This window comes from Accipiter gentilis, chromosome 31 (genome assembly GCF_929443795.1).
Source record: "Accipiter gentilis chromosome 31, bAccGen1.1, whole genome shotgun sequence".
Taxonomy (NCBI): Eukaryota; Metazoa; Chordata; class Aves; order Accipitriformes; family Accipitridae; genus Astur; species Astur gentilis.
Window position 1 is genome coordinate 4,134,118 of NC_064910.1, and position 17,481 is coordinate 4,151,598.

A 17,481-nucleotide genomic window follows, 5' to 3' on the forward strand; every position below is an offset into this window, starting at 1 on the left:
AGGGAATACGTTAAGCCGGTGAAAATCAGTGTAGGCAGGTACAAGTGAATAGACATTCAGAAAGAAATTCGAACTACATGCACGTGGAGTACATCTACTTCAGTATCCATTAGGACCAGGAAAAGAATACAAACTTTTGGGACTATAATTCACAAAAGATATTTGACGGCTGTGCCCCAGGCATGGTTCTAGACAGAGCTACAACTGTAAAAACACAGCGACATCAGACTGTTGGCTTTTTTTTGTTTGTTTATTTGCTCCTTGGCACAGTGAGGTTTTGCTTCACAAATTTAGGAATCCAAACATACCAAAATTCCAGCATCACAGGGAATACGTTCCTGTACAAAGAGGGAAATAAAGGATAGGCCTGGAAAAGGGAAGGGATGGTATGCCAGAAGAGTGGGAGGTGATCCTTCCGCTCTACTCAGCACTGCTGAGGCCACTCCTGGAGAGCTGGGTCCAGTTCTGGGCTCCCCAGTACACAAGAGATGTGGACATACTGGACAGAGTCCAGCAAAGGGCCACTAAGGTCATTAAGGGTTGTAGCATCTTTCTTGTGAGGGCAGGCTGAGTGAGCTGGGACTGTTCAGCCTGGAGAAGAGAAAGCTTGAGGGGAATCTCACCTGTGTATATTAATACCTGAAAAGAGAGGGTACAAAGAGGACAGAGCTAGGCTCTTTAGCGGTGCCCAGGGACGGGACCAGAGGCAAAAGGCACAACCTGAAACGCAGAAGGTTCCCTCTGAACATCAGGGAACGCTTTTTCACTGTGAGGGTAACCGAGCACTGGCACAGGTTGTCCAGGGAGGTTGTGGAATCTCCGTCCTTGGAGATATTCCACAGGTGTCTGGACAACCAGCTCTCGGTGGCCCTGCTTGAGCTGGGGGGTCGGACCAGATGACCTCCAGAGGTGCCTGCCAACCTCAACCAGTCTGTGATTCTGTTAAAAAACAAAACAGACACCCCTTTCCCCCCTGCCCAAAACCCTCAAAAACCAAAACACCCAGTCATTTTAATGAGTGTGTCAGCAGAGCTTCCTTGTATCATTCTGTCCTACTTGAAGGTAATACTACCCTCTTGGTTTTTTCTAATGAAGTTTGGGCAGTCTGCCATTGATTGTAGGCAGCTTCATGAATGTCTTTAATTAACTTCAGTTGATCTGCAAGGAGTTTGGGGGCTTTCCCCATCCTCCTGGGGAGCTGTACGAGGCAGCTGCTCCTGGCTGCTAAACCCAGCTGAAAAGCAGCACCTCTGACCAGCGCAGCCTGAAACGGGGGGGAGGTGGCTGGGTAGACATGTGACTACCAGGGCAGGAAACTCCAAAACAGTAAATTCTGGAAATAATTAACAGGCAGCGCCAGCCAACGAGCGCAGCCCTTACGGTCCTTCCTTTATAGAGCACATTAACAGATTTAATGGCAAGCGAATTGCACCGTGTGCAGTTTTCCCGTGCTTTTAAAGATGACATCCCTAGAGCCCAGTCCGCTAGCAATATAATCTCAAAGTAGCAAAGGCATTCACAGAGCGCGGGAGAGCCTCCCCCAAACGTGTACGTATGCCAAACACTAAGTACTTGCAGCTTTTGGAAACGCCGTACCAAGAAAAGCTAGGAACTCAGTTTCACAGATTGCCTCCCTAGGCTCTGTGTGCTTTGCAGCAAGTTTGCACCTTGGCTTTGGGGTCTGATTTAAATTTTTGTTGTGTCTTGCTGTACAACAGAAGTAACAATTCTTAATTGTTATTAATTCTCCATTACATAGTATTAGAGCATGCTGGCATTCTAATTAACTTGTAAAAAAATCAGTCCAGAATACTTAGGCAAATAATTTAATAGGATTCACAAACACACACCACAAACTCAAAAGAAAAAAAAAGTCACTTCTTCAGGTCCAGTATAATGAAAGACTACATCCATTTTCTTCCTATGCAGTTTTTAAAAAATATGGTAATCTGCCTACTTCTTTCTGCTTACAAACCCATCACAAAGTGAAATATTCTACTGCTAATGTACTTGGCATCAGGAGGAAAAGTGCCATTATGCCCAGCAGACAAGTGAGGAAACAGAGACAGATAAATTGAAATTAAATTCACAAAGGCAGCGTGTGACAGAGCAGGGACTTTGGACTCTGTGTCTCCAGACCACCATATTAATCACAAAATTAATATCCTTTTTTTTTTTTTCCCCCTTCCCATCTCTCCCTGTTAAAGAGCAGTTTTAAGTGGACATATGCTTTTGATGTTCCATTTCCAGAGCACTTTTAAGTCTTCCGTTGCTGTTGAAAAGCCAACGTATAGTACCACGGCTGGCAGTGGTAGAAGTGACAGCACAGAAGCTTTACCTATTCAGAGCTATACACATTTGCAGCTTTGCTGACACCGAACAAGACCATTACTGTAGGCCTGGGGAAGAAGTGAGAAGGGAATGGTTATTGGGGAGGCAGACGAGAAGGCGGCTGCTCGGTGAAAGAGTTTGACTGCCTGTCTCTGATCGCAAATATCAGCGTCTTTACACCAAGTTCTTTTTAATTTCCAGATAAAGTGTTTTACAGTTTTGCCATAGTGACAGGAAGAGACTTGAGTAAGTAACTTCCAGCTGTGGTATTTCTCTAGCTTTTGACTTTTCCCAAAACTTCACACAACCGCAGATGGTATGTTCCTCTTCATGTTACTGACTCTGAGTGCCTGTTAACACAGCAGCCCTGTGGTTGTTTACCTTAATATAATCAATGGATTTCAACTGTAAACCATGTCAGTGTTCTTCATGTCATATCTCCAAAGCTATGAAGTTAAAGCAACAGCAAAGGAAATTTTGACTATTTAAGGATGAATAATTTTTGAACACAGGGTGTCCAGCTAAGCTTTCCTAGCAAAACTGTTAATTCCCAAGTAACAAATTATTCAGGTTTCACCTTCTTGCTCAGCATTAATAACTTTTCACAACTCAGTTATAGAAACAAAAAAATTTTGACCACTATTTGATCTCCATCAAAATCTTTGCTATTTTTAAAAAGAGTATATAGTTTACTCAGAATACTAACAGGTTTATTTTAGTGATCATTCTGACATCCTTATAAAAGCAAAGTCAAATTTCTGCTTCGTGCATTTTAGACATGCCTAGTATATTTGGCTTCACATTTTCTTGGAAGATGGAAGGAGATTGTGTAAGAACAAGGATGTAACTTTTATAGATGAATCTCAAAACCCTGCAAAACTGATCATTAAAATTCCATATTTAGCAGCATAAATTTCTGCTTCATGACAAGGTCGGTAATTGGATGGACACACTAACGGCTAAAGAAAAAACTTATGGCAGCACCACAAAACAGGTATTTTAAAAAGTAACTTAATGACTTTTGGCGATCATGGTATTATTCTCACATTTTTATTTAAGTTTGTACACCACTTGCATATAAAGAGAAGAATATGGAAATTTGTCCGCAGCAATGTTTACTGTTAGTGATGCTTTAAAAAAAGTTCAGGGCACCTATTCCAAACTGAAAGCTTAGTCTATGTAGATAAAGCTATAAAAAGAGTTAATTTAATACACAGTCATCCTTTCTGTTTATCAGGATATTCTCATTATGCTCCACCTATCATAAAAAAGAACTGCTCCCTGAGCCACCCCAAATTCCTAACACACCCATCAGAAATAGTTTTTCAAAGTCATCACTGTTCAAGTGCAGAAGGTAGGGAACAAATCTGACGGCAAATCCTGCCGGCAAGCCCTGTCCTTCTCTACTGCACAGGGACCGTAGTCCTAGCTATTGCAAGATCAGTGGTATTAGTACTGTGGGGGGAAGTCATTGCTCAGTGACAACAATTTGATGCAACCAGTTAGAATTACCTGTTTATTCTTTTGTACGGTTATTTGGATGGTTTTGCTAATGCCAGTATTCTGAGGTCTTCCAAAGAGAGGAGATGTAGCTCAAGAGTCAAGCAGCACAAAAGTTGGTCAAATACCTTGGGATAACTAGAGGGGAAAGAAACAGGTTCCAAGTCAAAGTAATTAAAGTCTGTCATTTTTCTATTTTAAGCTTTTTCTCACTGCAATTTCCATCCTTCACAGAACCTATTGTTAGCTTTTCTGCGTTTTCTGAAAATCCTCCTCCTGCAAGAAAACTATGATATATCCACTATCCCCCACCGCTGTGCAAACAACCGGTATAACCAGCTTCCCAGAGAAAGGCTGGTGGGGAACATTAGGGCAGGGACAGAGAGCCCCCACATCAACAACAGACGTTTTTATTGCCTCCCGCTGCTGCTCTCTCCACTCTTCCCATGGCTGCAGCCCCCTGCCCGTGGAGCAGTGACCACCCCTCTGTCCCCTTGCAGAGGCTGGCAGCTTCACCCAGATTGCTGCAGCTGCAGGTTGAAGTAAACAGTGGGACTACGCGCAAGAACATTAACTAGTCTGTATAAATATTTAGACGCTAGAAGCCAAAATGATACAACTGGCCTTCTCCCTTGGCAAAAGCAATGCTAAGCATCAGAACTTGACTCTGCAAAGGGGAATAATGACAGTAAACAGTACTTAGGTAAAAGCTTTTTTCTAGAGTCCGTAACTGTTTCCATGGTTTTTACTTTTGAGATGTTCTGCATGCTGCAAAGGGCAAGAGATCCAAGAACTAACATGTACCTCTGCTCCGGAAATGGTCTGAGTGTTCTCAGAACAAGCTTCGATTTTCAAGCAATGAAACAATAAAAAGCCCTTAAATCTTGTACTCATACGCAGCTCCTATCCAACATCTATCAATTTAAAACACTTTCAAAGGCCATTATAAGAGGACTGGGACTGTGCCCACACCCAAAATAGCACACTGGTTTTCACACCAATTACCTTTACCTTGGATTCTTAAGAAGCCTATGGGCATTCAACTGACAGCAAAAAGAATAAATGATTCACTAATACCAAAGTGGATTGAATTGTTGGAGCAGTAACTGATGCACATTTCTCCACTTTGTTTTACTATCCTCGGTCTTCATTACTCGGTCCAGCCTCAATCCTCAGGATAAGCCTGAGGAACTCAGGACAGGAAGGAACCCCTTGAACCTACGATGCACCTTCTCATCCTTGCAAGACAAAAGGATACATTTTAGATCAAATTCAGTTTGACAAGTAGTCAGGTTATTATTTCCCTTCCCCTAAGCATGTCTACATTTACGTGAAAGCTGTTAGAAGTTGACTTGAAATATCAGGCTTTCTTTTTTGACTCTTTTATATCCATTCATTACATCAACCCCTTTTTGCACCTTATAATCCCCTCTCTGACCACCTATTTGTATAATTAGCATAGCCTAACACAAAATGGATGGCAAGAAGATAAACATACTAAGCTCTCACTTCAATCAAGCAACCAACCAACCAACCTCTTCATCCATAAAGCATCTAATCTTGCACTAGGACAACTGTGCAGATACAGAAAAATTATCACAGGGAATTAGGGAAGAGGTCGTTATGTCCACTTCAAAGTTGAGTGATATTAGGAAGGAGTGCTGATTTACAAGGTAGCTAGTACCCAAAATAAAAATACTAAGCGCAGTCCTTCTAACAAGCACATTAAGACCTTCTGGATCCCTCCTCTCCTTCATGTCAGATATTGTCAGATTGTTGGTGACAATCTGGTAACACATTTGAAGTAATTTAAATGAGCTGGTTTTTTGAAAACTTGATTGTTTTTTCTAAAAAAACCACAGCAAACCAATTTGTTTTCCTCTTCCATTCATCCAGAAGTACCCATCACTGTTATTGTGCTCTAAAGTAAAGACCGCGGCTACTGTACCAGATCCATAAAATCTTTCTCTTTAACACTACAGTAAACATCCCCTTGTTTTCTACCTTGCACCCGACTAGCATTTTCTCAGGCAAGAACAGACACTCAGGGAAAAAGAAATGCACGCTGTTGGGTAAAGGTGAATTTTATTGAAGTGATGGCCATATGAAAAGGCCATCAAAGACATATTTCCAACCAAAATACTTATCTATTCAGACTGGCAATTCTGAAATTACTACAATAAATATACTTTTACCTCTTCATACATTTATTTGGTTTCTCAGCTTGTGGGTGGTAACTGCTATCTGCAAGGCTCCTACGGAAGATATTTTCACAGTACCAGTAATAGTAGAACTAGCAGGTAGTTGAGGAAGTATTGGTGCACTGGGTGAAGCCAAGGCATAAGCCAGATGAAGCATAGGTGGTTAAGCTGCCTTCAGAGCCACTACGTACAAACTAAGGAGAGTTCTGAAGTACTCCTCCACTATTTCAGGATATATTGTCTGTTATCAAAGCGTAAGGATGGAGGACTACAGCCAAAGGAAGATTTAAATTTAGAAAATAACCATGTTTTCTCTCAATTATACTTTGGGGAAGGAGGGTCACAAAAGAAAAAAAGCAACTCTACTCTCACATGTATCACTTCTAACATAGGTTCTCTTTGGCCACCCCTACGCTACACCCTGAGCAGCTCTGGTCTTTCTGTCTTTCAGCTGGAGCACACTTCGCTTGGACCGATGCATCTCCCTTCTGGGTAAAGGGAACGTGAAAGGCATGTAACCCATTTCTAAGTCAGCATACGTAGTTAAAAAGTCAGCCACAGTGCACACACAGGCCTGGGAACTCTGAATCACTCCCAGGTTTGGTTTTTAATTAATATATACTCTGCATAGTGATAGTAGAGTCACTTTTTTTTTTTTTTTAATTATGCTCTCCTTAGGCTTCAGCTGAATGCAGGCTGATAGAAAAGTAAAAATCCGTCCTATACTTTTAAACTCTGAGCAGTGGTTACATTTTTTTGGGAAACATCCTAACAGATACGGTACTGTAAAGAAAACAAACAAACGAACAAAAGAACCAGAAAGCAAAGTCAGCACAGTGCTCTTCCGAAAAAGAACACCACAGTACATCAAGAAGCAGCAGTACTAGTTAAAACTTTGCATTGCTTTTTGAAAGCAAATCACAGCTACAATGCTGTACATTACAAATGCAAATATATGACATATAAAAAGTTTTCTATTCAAAATAATCCTGCTTCCAGTCCACATTCTTCTATGCCATTTACTGCAAGTGTATATTAAACTTTGATATATTTGCTTACAGTTTATTGCCACAAAGGTAGGTTCTGGCAATCTTAGCAACAGAACAGAGTTTAGTAACAGTTATTAAAATATTTTTTACAATAAGATCTTAATCTTCCATTGTAAAAAAAAATATATAGTAATGCAAGTTGTCCACTACATTCATAAGTGCAATATGTGAGCTTTACCAAAAACAGTAAGCATGCAACTCAGACTTGAAAGAAGTCAAGAAGCAACTGGTATTTAATACAGCCAGTGATATATGTTACTTGCATACATTTATTCACAGCTTACAATGTTAAATAATCTATAGTTCTGGAACAGGTACATTTGAAAAGGAGCTCGTCACAGCTCTTTAGCGATAGCTGAGCAGACATGGTGCAGAAGAGACTAAATCAGGTCAGCTGGAAAACGAGTTTGAACTACTCAGTTCAAACTACATACTCAGGACAAAGTCATACCCTTCCACTCATGTGCTTCCATTGTGAAGATCACAGCAGGAGAATGACTTGCACTTATTTTTATGCATATTTCAAATCTCTCCTGTCACTCTGTTTTGGCATTCTTTTGAGTGACATTAACCAAATCCAGCTGTGAATAAGGAGTTAGAATTCAACATCCAAGATCTGAAGCAAATTGTGAATGTTGAAGATATGGTAATTGTTTCAAAAGCAAATGCAAGAAAGCCTAAACGTAGCCTCACATTTGCCATCTACATTTCCAAGTTACAGATGCCTAAAAGACTCATCCCCACACTACTATTTATCCGTTCTGTGATCTGAAAGTTCTGAAAACAGAGAACGTTTTCACCAGTTAGCACAAACCATAAAGATTCCAGTTAAAACGCATATTGGAGGGGGAAGGGTCGGGGGGGGGGGGGGGGGGGGGGGGGGGGAGAAGGTGCTTAAGACTGTGGAAAGGAATTAAAATATCTAAAGCAAGCCTGTTGGCTTTGTTGATTGTGTACTGAAACTTATACAAGAAGCAGAAAATTAAACCAAAAGCACATTTACTGAACAGTTTATTCTCCATGTGTCCTGCCTTTCTCCTGTTCTTATGTCCAGATTAATCTCAGCCCCAAATAGGGCAATATTAAAGGAATGAGCATCACTTCCTCAGGGCCTCAACTAAGACAGAAAAGGAAGAATACTACTTAGCATTGGTATCTATACCAGCGAATGATTCTCTGTAAAACAGCACAGAAAGCATGAAAATAGGAGTGAAAAAGATGGAAAGACTCTGGTTGAAAGGTAAGCAGGGTTTAAAAACATGTATGCATTTTAATAACTTACAAATAAATTAAGATGGTGAAAGGCAGCATGGACTATAAAGGGGAAAAGAAGACTGAAGCTAAAAAAAGGTCCTGTGTTGATAGTAGAAGTAGTAATTCTATGGCAGAGATTTAATTTTCTTGAAGAAAACCAAATGTTCTGTTGAATAACCTGGAACAGAGATTATCTCATCTGTGCAAAAGGTTTGTGCAAATGATGTGAGCAAACGCAGAGAAGTGAGAGAAGGGTATAACATCTTCAATCATTAGAACATTTAAAAGACACATCTATCGACAAAAGCTCTGTCCTTTTCTTTCAGAAGTTTTTGTTAGGAGTCTGACCTACGGACTCAGATTCTTCCTTTAGTGTCTTCAATATGACTAAGTCAGTATGAGTAGTCTTTTCACAGACATCACTACAGTAATGAAACATTTATTTCTTCCTCATCTTGAACACAAACTTCCAACCTCAGGGTAAAGAGACATAGCTTAAGCCCTTTTTCCCAAAACTTCAGCGCACTTATGACCTCTGATTCTTGGAGTACTATCCCAAGACTTCCATAGGTGCCATTAACCCCATTAACCTCTACTACAGTACCATGCCACAGATGTGCCAAGCATTGTACTTCATATAGTTTTAGGCACCCTCTACATTTTGTGGACCGTTGCCTTCATATTTTCAATCCAGCTTTTGCGAAAAAAAAATAAATAAAAAAAAACCCCAACCAAACAAAACCCAACCAAAATAAAAAAAACACCACCAAACCCCAAGACTAAAAATTTAGTCAAGTCAAAGCAGAAAATGCCATTTCTTCTGTATCTTAATGATTTTACATTTTGTAAGCATGACCAGAGGAAATAACTCAATTTTAATTTCTTCAATGTGCAGAGAGTAACACTAACCATGTAGATTAGCAAACTGACAAAAATATGTGAAAGGAACTGTAAACACTTTAAAATGCTTTAAGTATAAAGTCTAGTTATTCCAGTTACTATATTAGATCAAGTTTTTAAATCACTATCAAAAGAGCCATCACAGGTTTGTCAAATTCTGTTTCCGAGCAATTTGCAATTGATTTGTCACTCCTCATTATACTTCTGATCACCAGCTTTAACATTTACAAGAGGAATAGTTCACTGCTGTCAGAGCATAATATAGGACAGTCTACTGAGGGCGTCTTTCTTAGAAGAGCCTAAAAAGCTGAAAATAACAAACAAATAAAAACCTGTAGTTCAATGGTACACCACCAACAGATTGTTCTTTTACATTAAGATTTCTCTTTTTGCAACTGTGGAATGTGTTTAAAGATTCAGCGTTTCCACTGTCTCATCGAAGTCCCGACCAGCTGTGGAGGTATGAAGCCCACCCAGAGGGCCGTGAGGTACTCTCTTCCTCACCTGAAGGAGGAAGAAGAACATGCTTTAAACTAAATTTATTATGTTAGACATTGCATCATTTGGTTATATGACCTTGCTCCCCCGCTGCCTCTGTCCTTTTTCAAATGCTGTCCTCATAAACTTGTTGAGGAGGTAACATTCAATATCCACTCTTGGGCTGCCATAGATATATGTTCATGGATTTTATCACCAAGCTCACTTTGCTTTGGGTACCTAAGGATGTTTTAAAGAGGCCATTTATCACCTTTCTCCAGAAAAATCTAATCAGTGTTCATTAGAGTGCCAGAACGACATCAAAATGCTATGTACTTAATTTACATCTCATCCTCTCAAGTGCAAGGGCTATCATGGAATGCACTGCTTTGCCACTTCCCTTATTTATGTGATTTTGTTCACAAGTTTTAAGTATTTATGTATATACAGACATGGTACTTACTCTTTATATTAATTTTAAAATAAAGTATATGGGTCAGTTGCTAATGAAGTACAAGAAGCTACAGGTTGTTACTGAGATGTGACGAACAATACCTTACAAAGTGTTAAAGGGACAAATGCTCAGAGTATTTGAAATGGATGGTCAGTGCTTGGGTTAATTTCTTGCAAAGGCTTAACTCTTTTTCTTCCCTTCTCTAGTTCCTTTATTTCTTAAGCAAAAACCATACTTGCTTATAGAGATTTTTAAAGTTAATATATTGAAACTAATATTAGATCTGCAGTACTGCCTTGAGAGGACCACTCTAATTATCTTCTTAGAACATCTGCCAAGACAGTAATTAATTTATATTAACCTCTATTTTATGGCCACTTTAACAGAAATCTTTAACTCTACTCAAAACGTGAACTTATTGTATTTTTACAACTTACTATCGTCTTCCTAAAATGTGTATGTTTCAGAAGAAATTCTATTTTACCTTAATTTTATTTATATTTTGGGGTATTTGTTCTCTTTCCTGAAAACTGAATAGTAACTTCCCAACAGAGCAAAATGGTTTTATTGCTAGCTTACTGGCATTATGCTGCTAAGCTTTGTTTTTCCTCAAAGGTCTACATAAAAGAAAGCACAGAACTTCAGTTGCCTTTATTTCCACTTCTCCTTTTTTGTGACAATGTTCTGAACACCACCTACCTTGGGCAATTGCAACTAGTTTCCCCTTCTCTTCAGGGCTGAGCTGCAACATGGTGTCTATTACAGGGAGCAGCCTTTCTTTCTCACTTCCCGATTTCAGAAATATGAACTGCAGTAGAACATTCTTCAAGTATTCTAGATTAGCCACAGACTTTTCTCTCTCTTGATTTCTTTCCAATCTTCTTATTTCATTCTTAAGAAGCTGCAGATGAGGGAAAAAAATATGCAATATTGTTTGCTTCATATAATGAGCAATTGAACAAAGGTCTTTGGAAGAGCTAAAAAGCAACTTATGCAGCTTGCTTCAAAAAGAATAAATGTGTGCATAGCAACATATTCTGGACAAAAATCTAGTAAAAATCGAACATGTGATAATGTTGTCCAGAAATAAATTTTATTGATCAAAAATAACATTTTTTGAGAAAATCTGTGCAGTACTTATGATACATGCTACTAACTATTCAACTTCAGTGATAAAGTGTTGAACAGCTAAATAAGCAATGTGGATCAAAGATTTAACAATATTATCATTCATTACAAAACATTTGATAAAAGAAAGTTTAGCATGTTTAAAGAATATGCTAACTTCAAAAATGTTTTCAGAAAACTCAAGGAGATACAATAAAATCAAACCAAACCAAACTCTATTAGTACATGTATCTCTAAAGATGTATCTTCTTTTAACTTAAGACAGCTAAAAGGGGTTACAGGAAGAGAAACCAGATGATGCTTCCCTTGGGATTTACTGCTTTTATCTAAGTGACAACAGTAAAGGGACTTTACTAAACATTAAGCTTCCAAATTCTTGACGTTTGGGGTTTTTTTGTTTGTTTGGTTTTGGTGTTGGTTTTTTTTGTAGCAGCTTTTACTCCACTTCCCCCCACACCCTTGACTAGAAATTGTGTGGAAAAAGCCCAAAAACCTGAAGTCAACTCTGTAACTGCAAATTAGTCCTGTGGAATAAGAGCCCTTCCAAAATTAAGTTTTTTAATCACCAAATTTTTATAGACTGGGATTTTCTGAAACATATTTGTGTTAAACATTTGGTCTAAGAAACAGACCACAGAAGTTACAGCTGTCCCCACATTTCCTGCATGTTTGCTAACCTTTATTTGTTCCATTAGGATTGCATTGGTTGCTTCTGATTCACGAAGTAATTCATTCAAGTGATCAGCACTCTTTGCTGTTGTGTTTAGTTTCTGAATCAGTTCATCCTTGGTGAGTTCTGTTTGCCATGGAGGTGGTTCTGCAATTAATTGGAAAAGAAAACTGAGAGAAGGAAAAAAGCACTTGCATCTACTTTATACTAACTTAAGACTTGATTAATGTAGTTTCTTAGAAACAAAATCCATGCAGAGTCAGACTGCAAAATTAACGGGCATCATTGCTGCTGCCGCATGCATGTTTTGTGATCTATTTTTGTATGTAAAAGTATATTAGAAGGGGATTGGCAAATCAGTTCTAAGTACGTCAAGATACATGGTTTTAATTTACCCCTTGTTTCCTACCCATAGATGGAGATTTTCAACAGTTCTCCACTAAGTGCTCAGTAGACTTTTAAGACATGCTTAGATGTTACGATGTATTTTTCTACTTTTGGGGCGACTGTTAGAACATTGTTCTTCATGCTGGCTTTCAGTTTCCTAGAAAAAAACTATGAATAAAATCCTGTTCTAATAAGCCACATTAAGATGACCAGACATTTTATCCTTTCATTAACAAGAGTTAAATCAGCATTTAATTGTCTCTAGTGGAGACGCGTCCAGAATACAAAAAGTTCCATAACTATTCACTGATTTGCTCATCCAGTCTTTGCCAATATGACATCTTTAAATCACTAAAACCTGTAGCAATGTTTTATTGTTAGTCCTTACTCCAGGACAAAAAATCCTACAGAAATTCAGGATAGTGTCCACTCAGTAGCACTTAGACTTGTGTCTTACACCTAAAAAGCATGAAAACACAACGTTCTCAGATATTTTGAGGGCAAAAACTTCTGCAACTTATGTAGGCAAGTACTTCAAAAAGCCACATGTTCTACCTACCAAGTTTTGCTTCTGGGGAGTTCAGAAGTTGTTCCAAGGATGGTACATAGGTGCTGGCTGAAGAGACAGACTCTGTGTCTGTTGTTTCCATACCTTCTCCCTCTTCCCTAGCTACAGAGTGCACATCGAGAACAGGAAGGTCAGTGTTCCGCCGTTCTCTTAAGTTCTTCGTTGCTGGATTTGAAACAGCTGGACCTGAAAGATATTTACTGATGTCTGTCATCAGAATGAAATTGGTAGGGCTATTTCATAGGTGTGACTGTCTCAGATTGGAGAGCAGTATATTAAATAGTCTTCAAAAAGCAGGGGGAGGAAAGGTGAAGAAAAGGGAGAAAGCCAGACACACACATAACGTTAATAATAGAAAATATAGTCTTTCACTCCAAATGATCATAACAATCAAAGCCAGTTTCTAAATCCAAACTTGATTGGCAATTTTTATTTCAGTGACTATGAAACCTCCATTCAACTCTCCCTAAAGATGTGTTGTAGTTATGATACAAGTGTCAAATGTTTTTAAAGCAAAACAGAATTAGCTTTTCTTTCAACCAGTCCTGTGGGAGGTGTAAATTGTTCTGTTTTAATACTGTGCACACTATCCTGCTGCTGCAGTAACATATGGAAAGAGCAACTTCTTAAACTGTTACTGCTGCTTGGCAAATGTCCAACTACATTCTAATTAGTAGCTTCACAGATATAAAAACAGCACTTGAGCTTCAACACAGTAAAATCTTAAATTAGAAGAGGGATCAAATAGCAGTTATACCAATAACAAACATTGTTGAAACAGCTTTCAATACACTTTTCTTTAGCTTTACCCCTCATACTGGAGGCAGAGGTTCAGTATGCTCCAAAATCTGAGACAAACTTGACAAGAAGAGCACCAAATATTTACAAAGTAATTTCCCTGCATCTGTCTGACAATGCAGATACTTCAGAAGAGATAACAGTGATGCAGATTCTAGAACAGAACAGAACAGTTCCAGTTGGAAGGGACCAATCATCTAGTCCAACTCCCTGACCACTTCAGGGCTGACCAAAAACTTAAAGCATGTTATTCAGGGCATTGTTGAAACACCTCTTCAACACTGACAGGCTCGGGGCATCGACAGCCTCTCTAGGAAGCCTGTTCCAGGGCTTGACCACCCTCTCAGTAAAGAAATGCCTCCTCATGTCCTGTCTGAACCTCCCCTGGTGCAGCTTTGAACTGTTCCCACATGTCCTGTCACTGGGTACCAGGGAGAACAGATCAGCACCTCCCTCTCCACTTCCCCTCCTCACAAAGATTTAAGAGAGCAATGAAGTTGGCTTCCTTTTCTCCAACCTAGACAAGCCCAGAGTCCTCAGCCACTCCTCATAGGACATGCCTTCCAGCCCTTTCACCAGCTTTGTTGCCCTCCTCTGGATGCATTCAAGTACCTTAAGATTCCAAAGGGACAGTAATAACAAAGACATGTTCCTTACTTGGTATCAGTGGATTGATAGCACATGCTGCAGATTCTCCAGATAAGGTTTCTGGTGTATTATGGAACCACACACTATAAACATGGTTTTAGATTCAGACTCAGGTACACAAATTTGTACCTAACCCAAGAAAACCTGGTACTGTGACTGAAAGTTACCTCTAGTGCTGGTTTCACTCTTGAGTTGGAAGAGCTGAGCTTCTACTCTGGACAGTTGCTGCTGAAGTGTCTCTACTGTCTTCCTGTGCTCTTCTTGCAGGTTCCTGACTTGATCTCTGAAATTGTTCCGGAGAGCTTCATTCTGGGCTGTCAGCTGACTCAAAGTCTGGGCATGCTCTGTTTTCATGACCATGTTATCAGACTGTATTGTGCAGAGCCTGAAAACAGCATATACACAAACCATAAGAAATGAACAGCAAAAGACTGTCATTTTTATATTTCAAAATTTTTTAGAGTTTAACGTAGTTTTCAATCTTCATATGTATAATTATCTTAGAATGACAGTGCAACTTTTTTTCCATTTAAATTCCTCTTTTGATAGGGAAAATCTAAGACTGAAAAAATTACACTTATTACCTATCATATGAATGCACTGTGCTATATAAACTCTTGATTTCTATTTCAGAACACAAAATTCACACACCTTTGGGAAAAAATTAAAATAGAGACACTGCAGTCCAAACATTCTTAAATTCCAAAACTGCAACATGACTGTTTATAGTGTCATACAGGGCATGTCACCGACCTTATACTCCACTTCCTTTAACATTTCTTTACCAAACACTTATGCAGGACTTCTGAAAACAAGTTTCTAAGAAGCTAAATTTAAAATTTTTAAGCTTCAACTTTACAGTGCAAAAGATGGTAGAAGAGTGTAGTTGTTAGCAAGAGAAATGTCAGTAACATATCAATTGTACTTGGTTTGGAGGTACTCCAGAAGCACGACAAAGTTGTCACAAGCAATTAAACAAGTGAATGTACGGAAAGACTAAGCATAGTACTTGCCCTTATAAGCATACAAACTTAAATATAACCAGCGCAGCAAAGAGCTAGTCTCTCTGGCTACAAAGGGAACCTACTGTGATATGGGTTCTTTCCAGAAAAATGCAGGAAGACATAATTTAGTTGATTACACTGAATCATCATGTAGCTATCAGGAACAGATAAAACAGTACAAAGATAGTGACAAGAAGTCAACAGTTCCTAATAGTCAGCTGTAATTTCGAATGAGTATTTCATGCGAAATTCTTTGTACCCTAGAGAAAAAAAGACAAGGAAAGACCCTTTTTGAAGAGGTCAAGTATTAGGTAGTCATGTGATTTTTCAAAAAGTGATACAGATTAAACAGACTCTTTTGATTCTGAAAGAAATAGCAAATTAAGATTGTGGCAAGCATAGACTTAAAACCCACTACCTTCTGTAAAAAAGGCACCTGGTGAACACAGGACTGGATATTTTGTCAGTGAAATCATTTGCTCTGCATTTAACTACCTTATTTCTCTAACAGGAAACACCCCTAAAATTTAGCTGAGCAGTCCAACACAAATGTAGTGCTGAGCATTGGACTTAAAAATAGCCAATGTGCTTAAAAAAATGTTAATTTTTAAATCTGATAGTTACCGGGTAGAAAGCTTGCAGAAACTTCAAATTCCCCGATCAGCTACTACTTCGTTTTCATTGCTGAAACTTCTGAAGGCTCATGAAAAATAGCAAACAATCCTTTTGAAAATTCCTTTTACTTTCTCAACAATTTTGCCCTTTCTTTGAGTACAGTCATAGGCCACTACATGCCCAGCCCTTAAGTTCACACAGAATAAAACATCTATATCTATTCAACAGCAAACCATACTTTTCACGGAGTTCTGCCTCTTTTGCAACAGTCTCTTGCAGCATCTTATTGTGTCTTTCCAGCAGGGTGTCGTGTTCAGACTGCAATGCCTGGAGTTCAGACGCATTCATCTGTGAATTATGCTGAGCATCTTGCAGCTTAACTTTAAGTTGATCTATCACCATTTCCAACTGTTCTCTGCAAGGGGAAAAAAAAAAGAAAAAAACAACACGCATTTAAAAAGAATTATATTATTTCAGAACCTATATTATATCTGCAACATTTTGGATAGCTGATCCAAATTGCTAATTTAGTAATTAAAACAATACAGCACTCTGACCAAAATAATCTTAGAATGTGACTGCAGCAGAAGCAATTAGGAAAGCTCTGATGATGTTTCAATACAGGTACAAAAAGATTTATTGCATCCTGTCTGAACTGTTGGGAACATAACTAGTGGGTAGAAAGTGTGCCTGCTACCACTTTCTACTTCAAGTTGGTTTGGAGGATCAAGATAGAAGGAGAATAATATGTGCGAAGCAGATGGGAGAAACAATTTCTTCTTAAAAGTGGTGGAGGGTTTTTTGTTTGTTTAGTAAATGCACATCAGTTCAATGAGACTGAATACAGGAGACAAATGGTTGGAGGCGATTTTGAGCAAAGGACTAGAAAGCAACATCAATCCATAAAAACAGATGAACTGTGTTGGTCAGAAATAAATCAAAATCAGATACACCAGGAGGAAAAAGCCTTAAGTCACACACATTCTCCTTTTATGCTTTCTGTATTTATATATGCGGACATCTTCATTATCTCATGAACTGTATATCTCATTAACCCTTGGAGTTGATACTTGTAAATAATTTCTTTGAAAACTGTTTCTCCTCTACTTATTGATTGATCACTTGTCCACTTGGTTTCCATGATGACCCTCTTTCACAAAAACTTAACAATACCAGAACTTCTCAAAATTCTTCAAAAACAAGAGAAAGAAATGCAACTCTTGTAGTTTGCTTGCTTCGAAGAAAAGAGGTAGATGCATGAAAAAAACCCAAACCGAAGTCCTCTAACAAAGCACAAGTCTCCCTCTGGTGGATTTTTAGCAGCAATTGCAAGTACTGGTTTAAGGTCTGTTGTCAGAAATTACTTTTGACACCTCGTGCATAAATGCCCAGTCTGTCACCAAGGACAGGTATCAATAACTTATAAAAATAACTTACAGGAACTGATCTACTTTTACAGTGGGTTCAGGCATTTTCTGAATCGAATCTAATTTACGA

The 17,481-nt window shown here is 38.7% G+C and overlaps 1 protein-coding gene across 2 annotated transcripts in view; it reads right to left on the reverse strand.

Annotated features, from left to right (window-relative positions):
- Positions 1 to 5,899: 5,899 nt before the first annotated feature.
- Positions 5,900 to 17,481, reverse strand: part of GCC2 (GRIP and coiled-coil domain containing 2) — a 31,661-nt gene continuing 20,079 nt past the window's right edge. For both annotated transcript variants that reach the window (XM_049834107.1, XM_049834108.1), the window contains 6 exons: positions 16,223 to 16,399; positions 14,533 to 14,750; positions 12,911 to 13,105; positions 11,972 to 12,111; positions 10,866 to 11,067; positions 5,900 to 9,739 (listed from right to left, as the gene is read on the reverse strand). In XM_049834107.1, the coding sequence (XP_049690064.1) occupies positions 9,669 to 9,739; positions 10,866 to 11,067; positions 11,972 to 12,111; positions 12,911 to 13,105; positions 14,533 to 14,750; positions 16,223 to 16,399 (1,003 nt within the window). In that variant the 3' untranslated portion in view covers positions 5,900 to 9,668. The remainder of the gene's footprint in view (positions 9,740 to 10,865; positions 11,068 to 11,971; positions 12,112 to 12,910; positions 13,106 to 14,532; positions 14,751 to 16,222; positions 16,400 to 17,481) is intronic.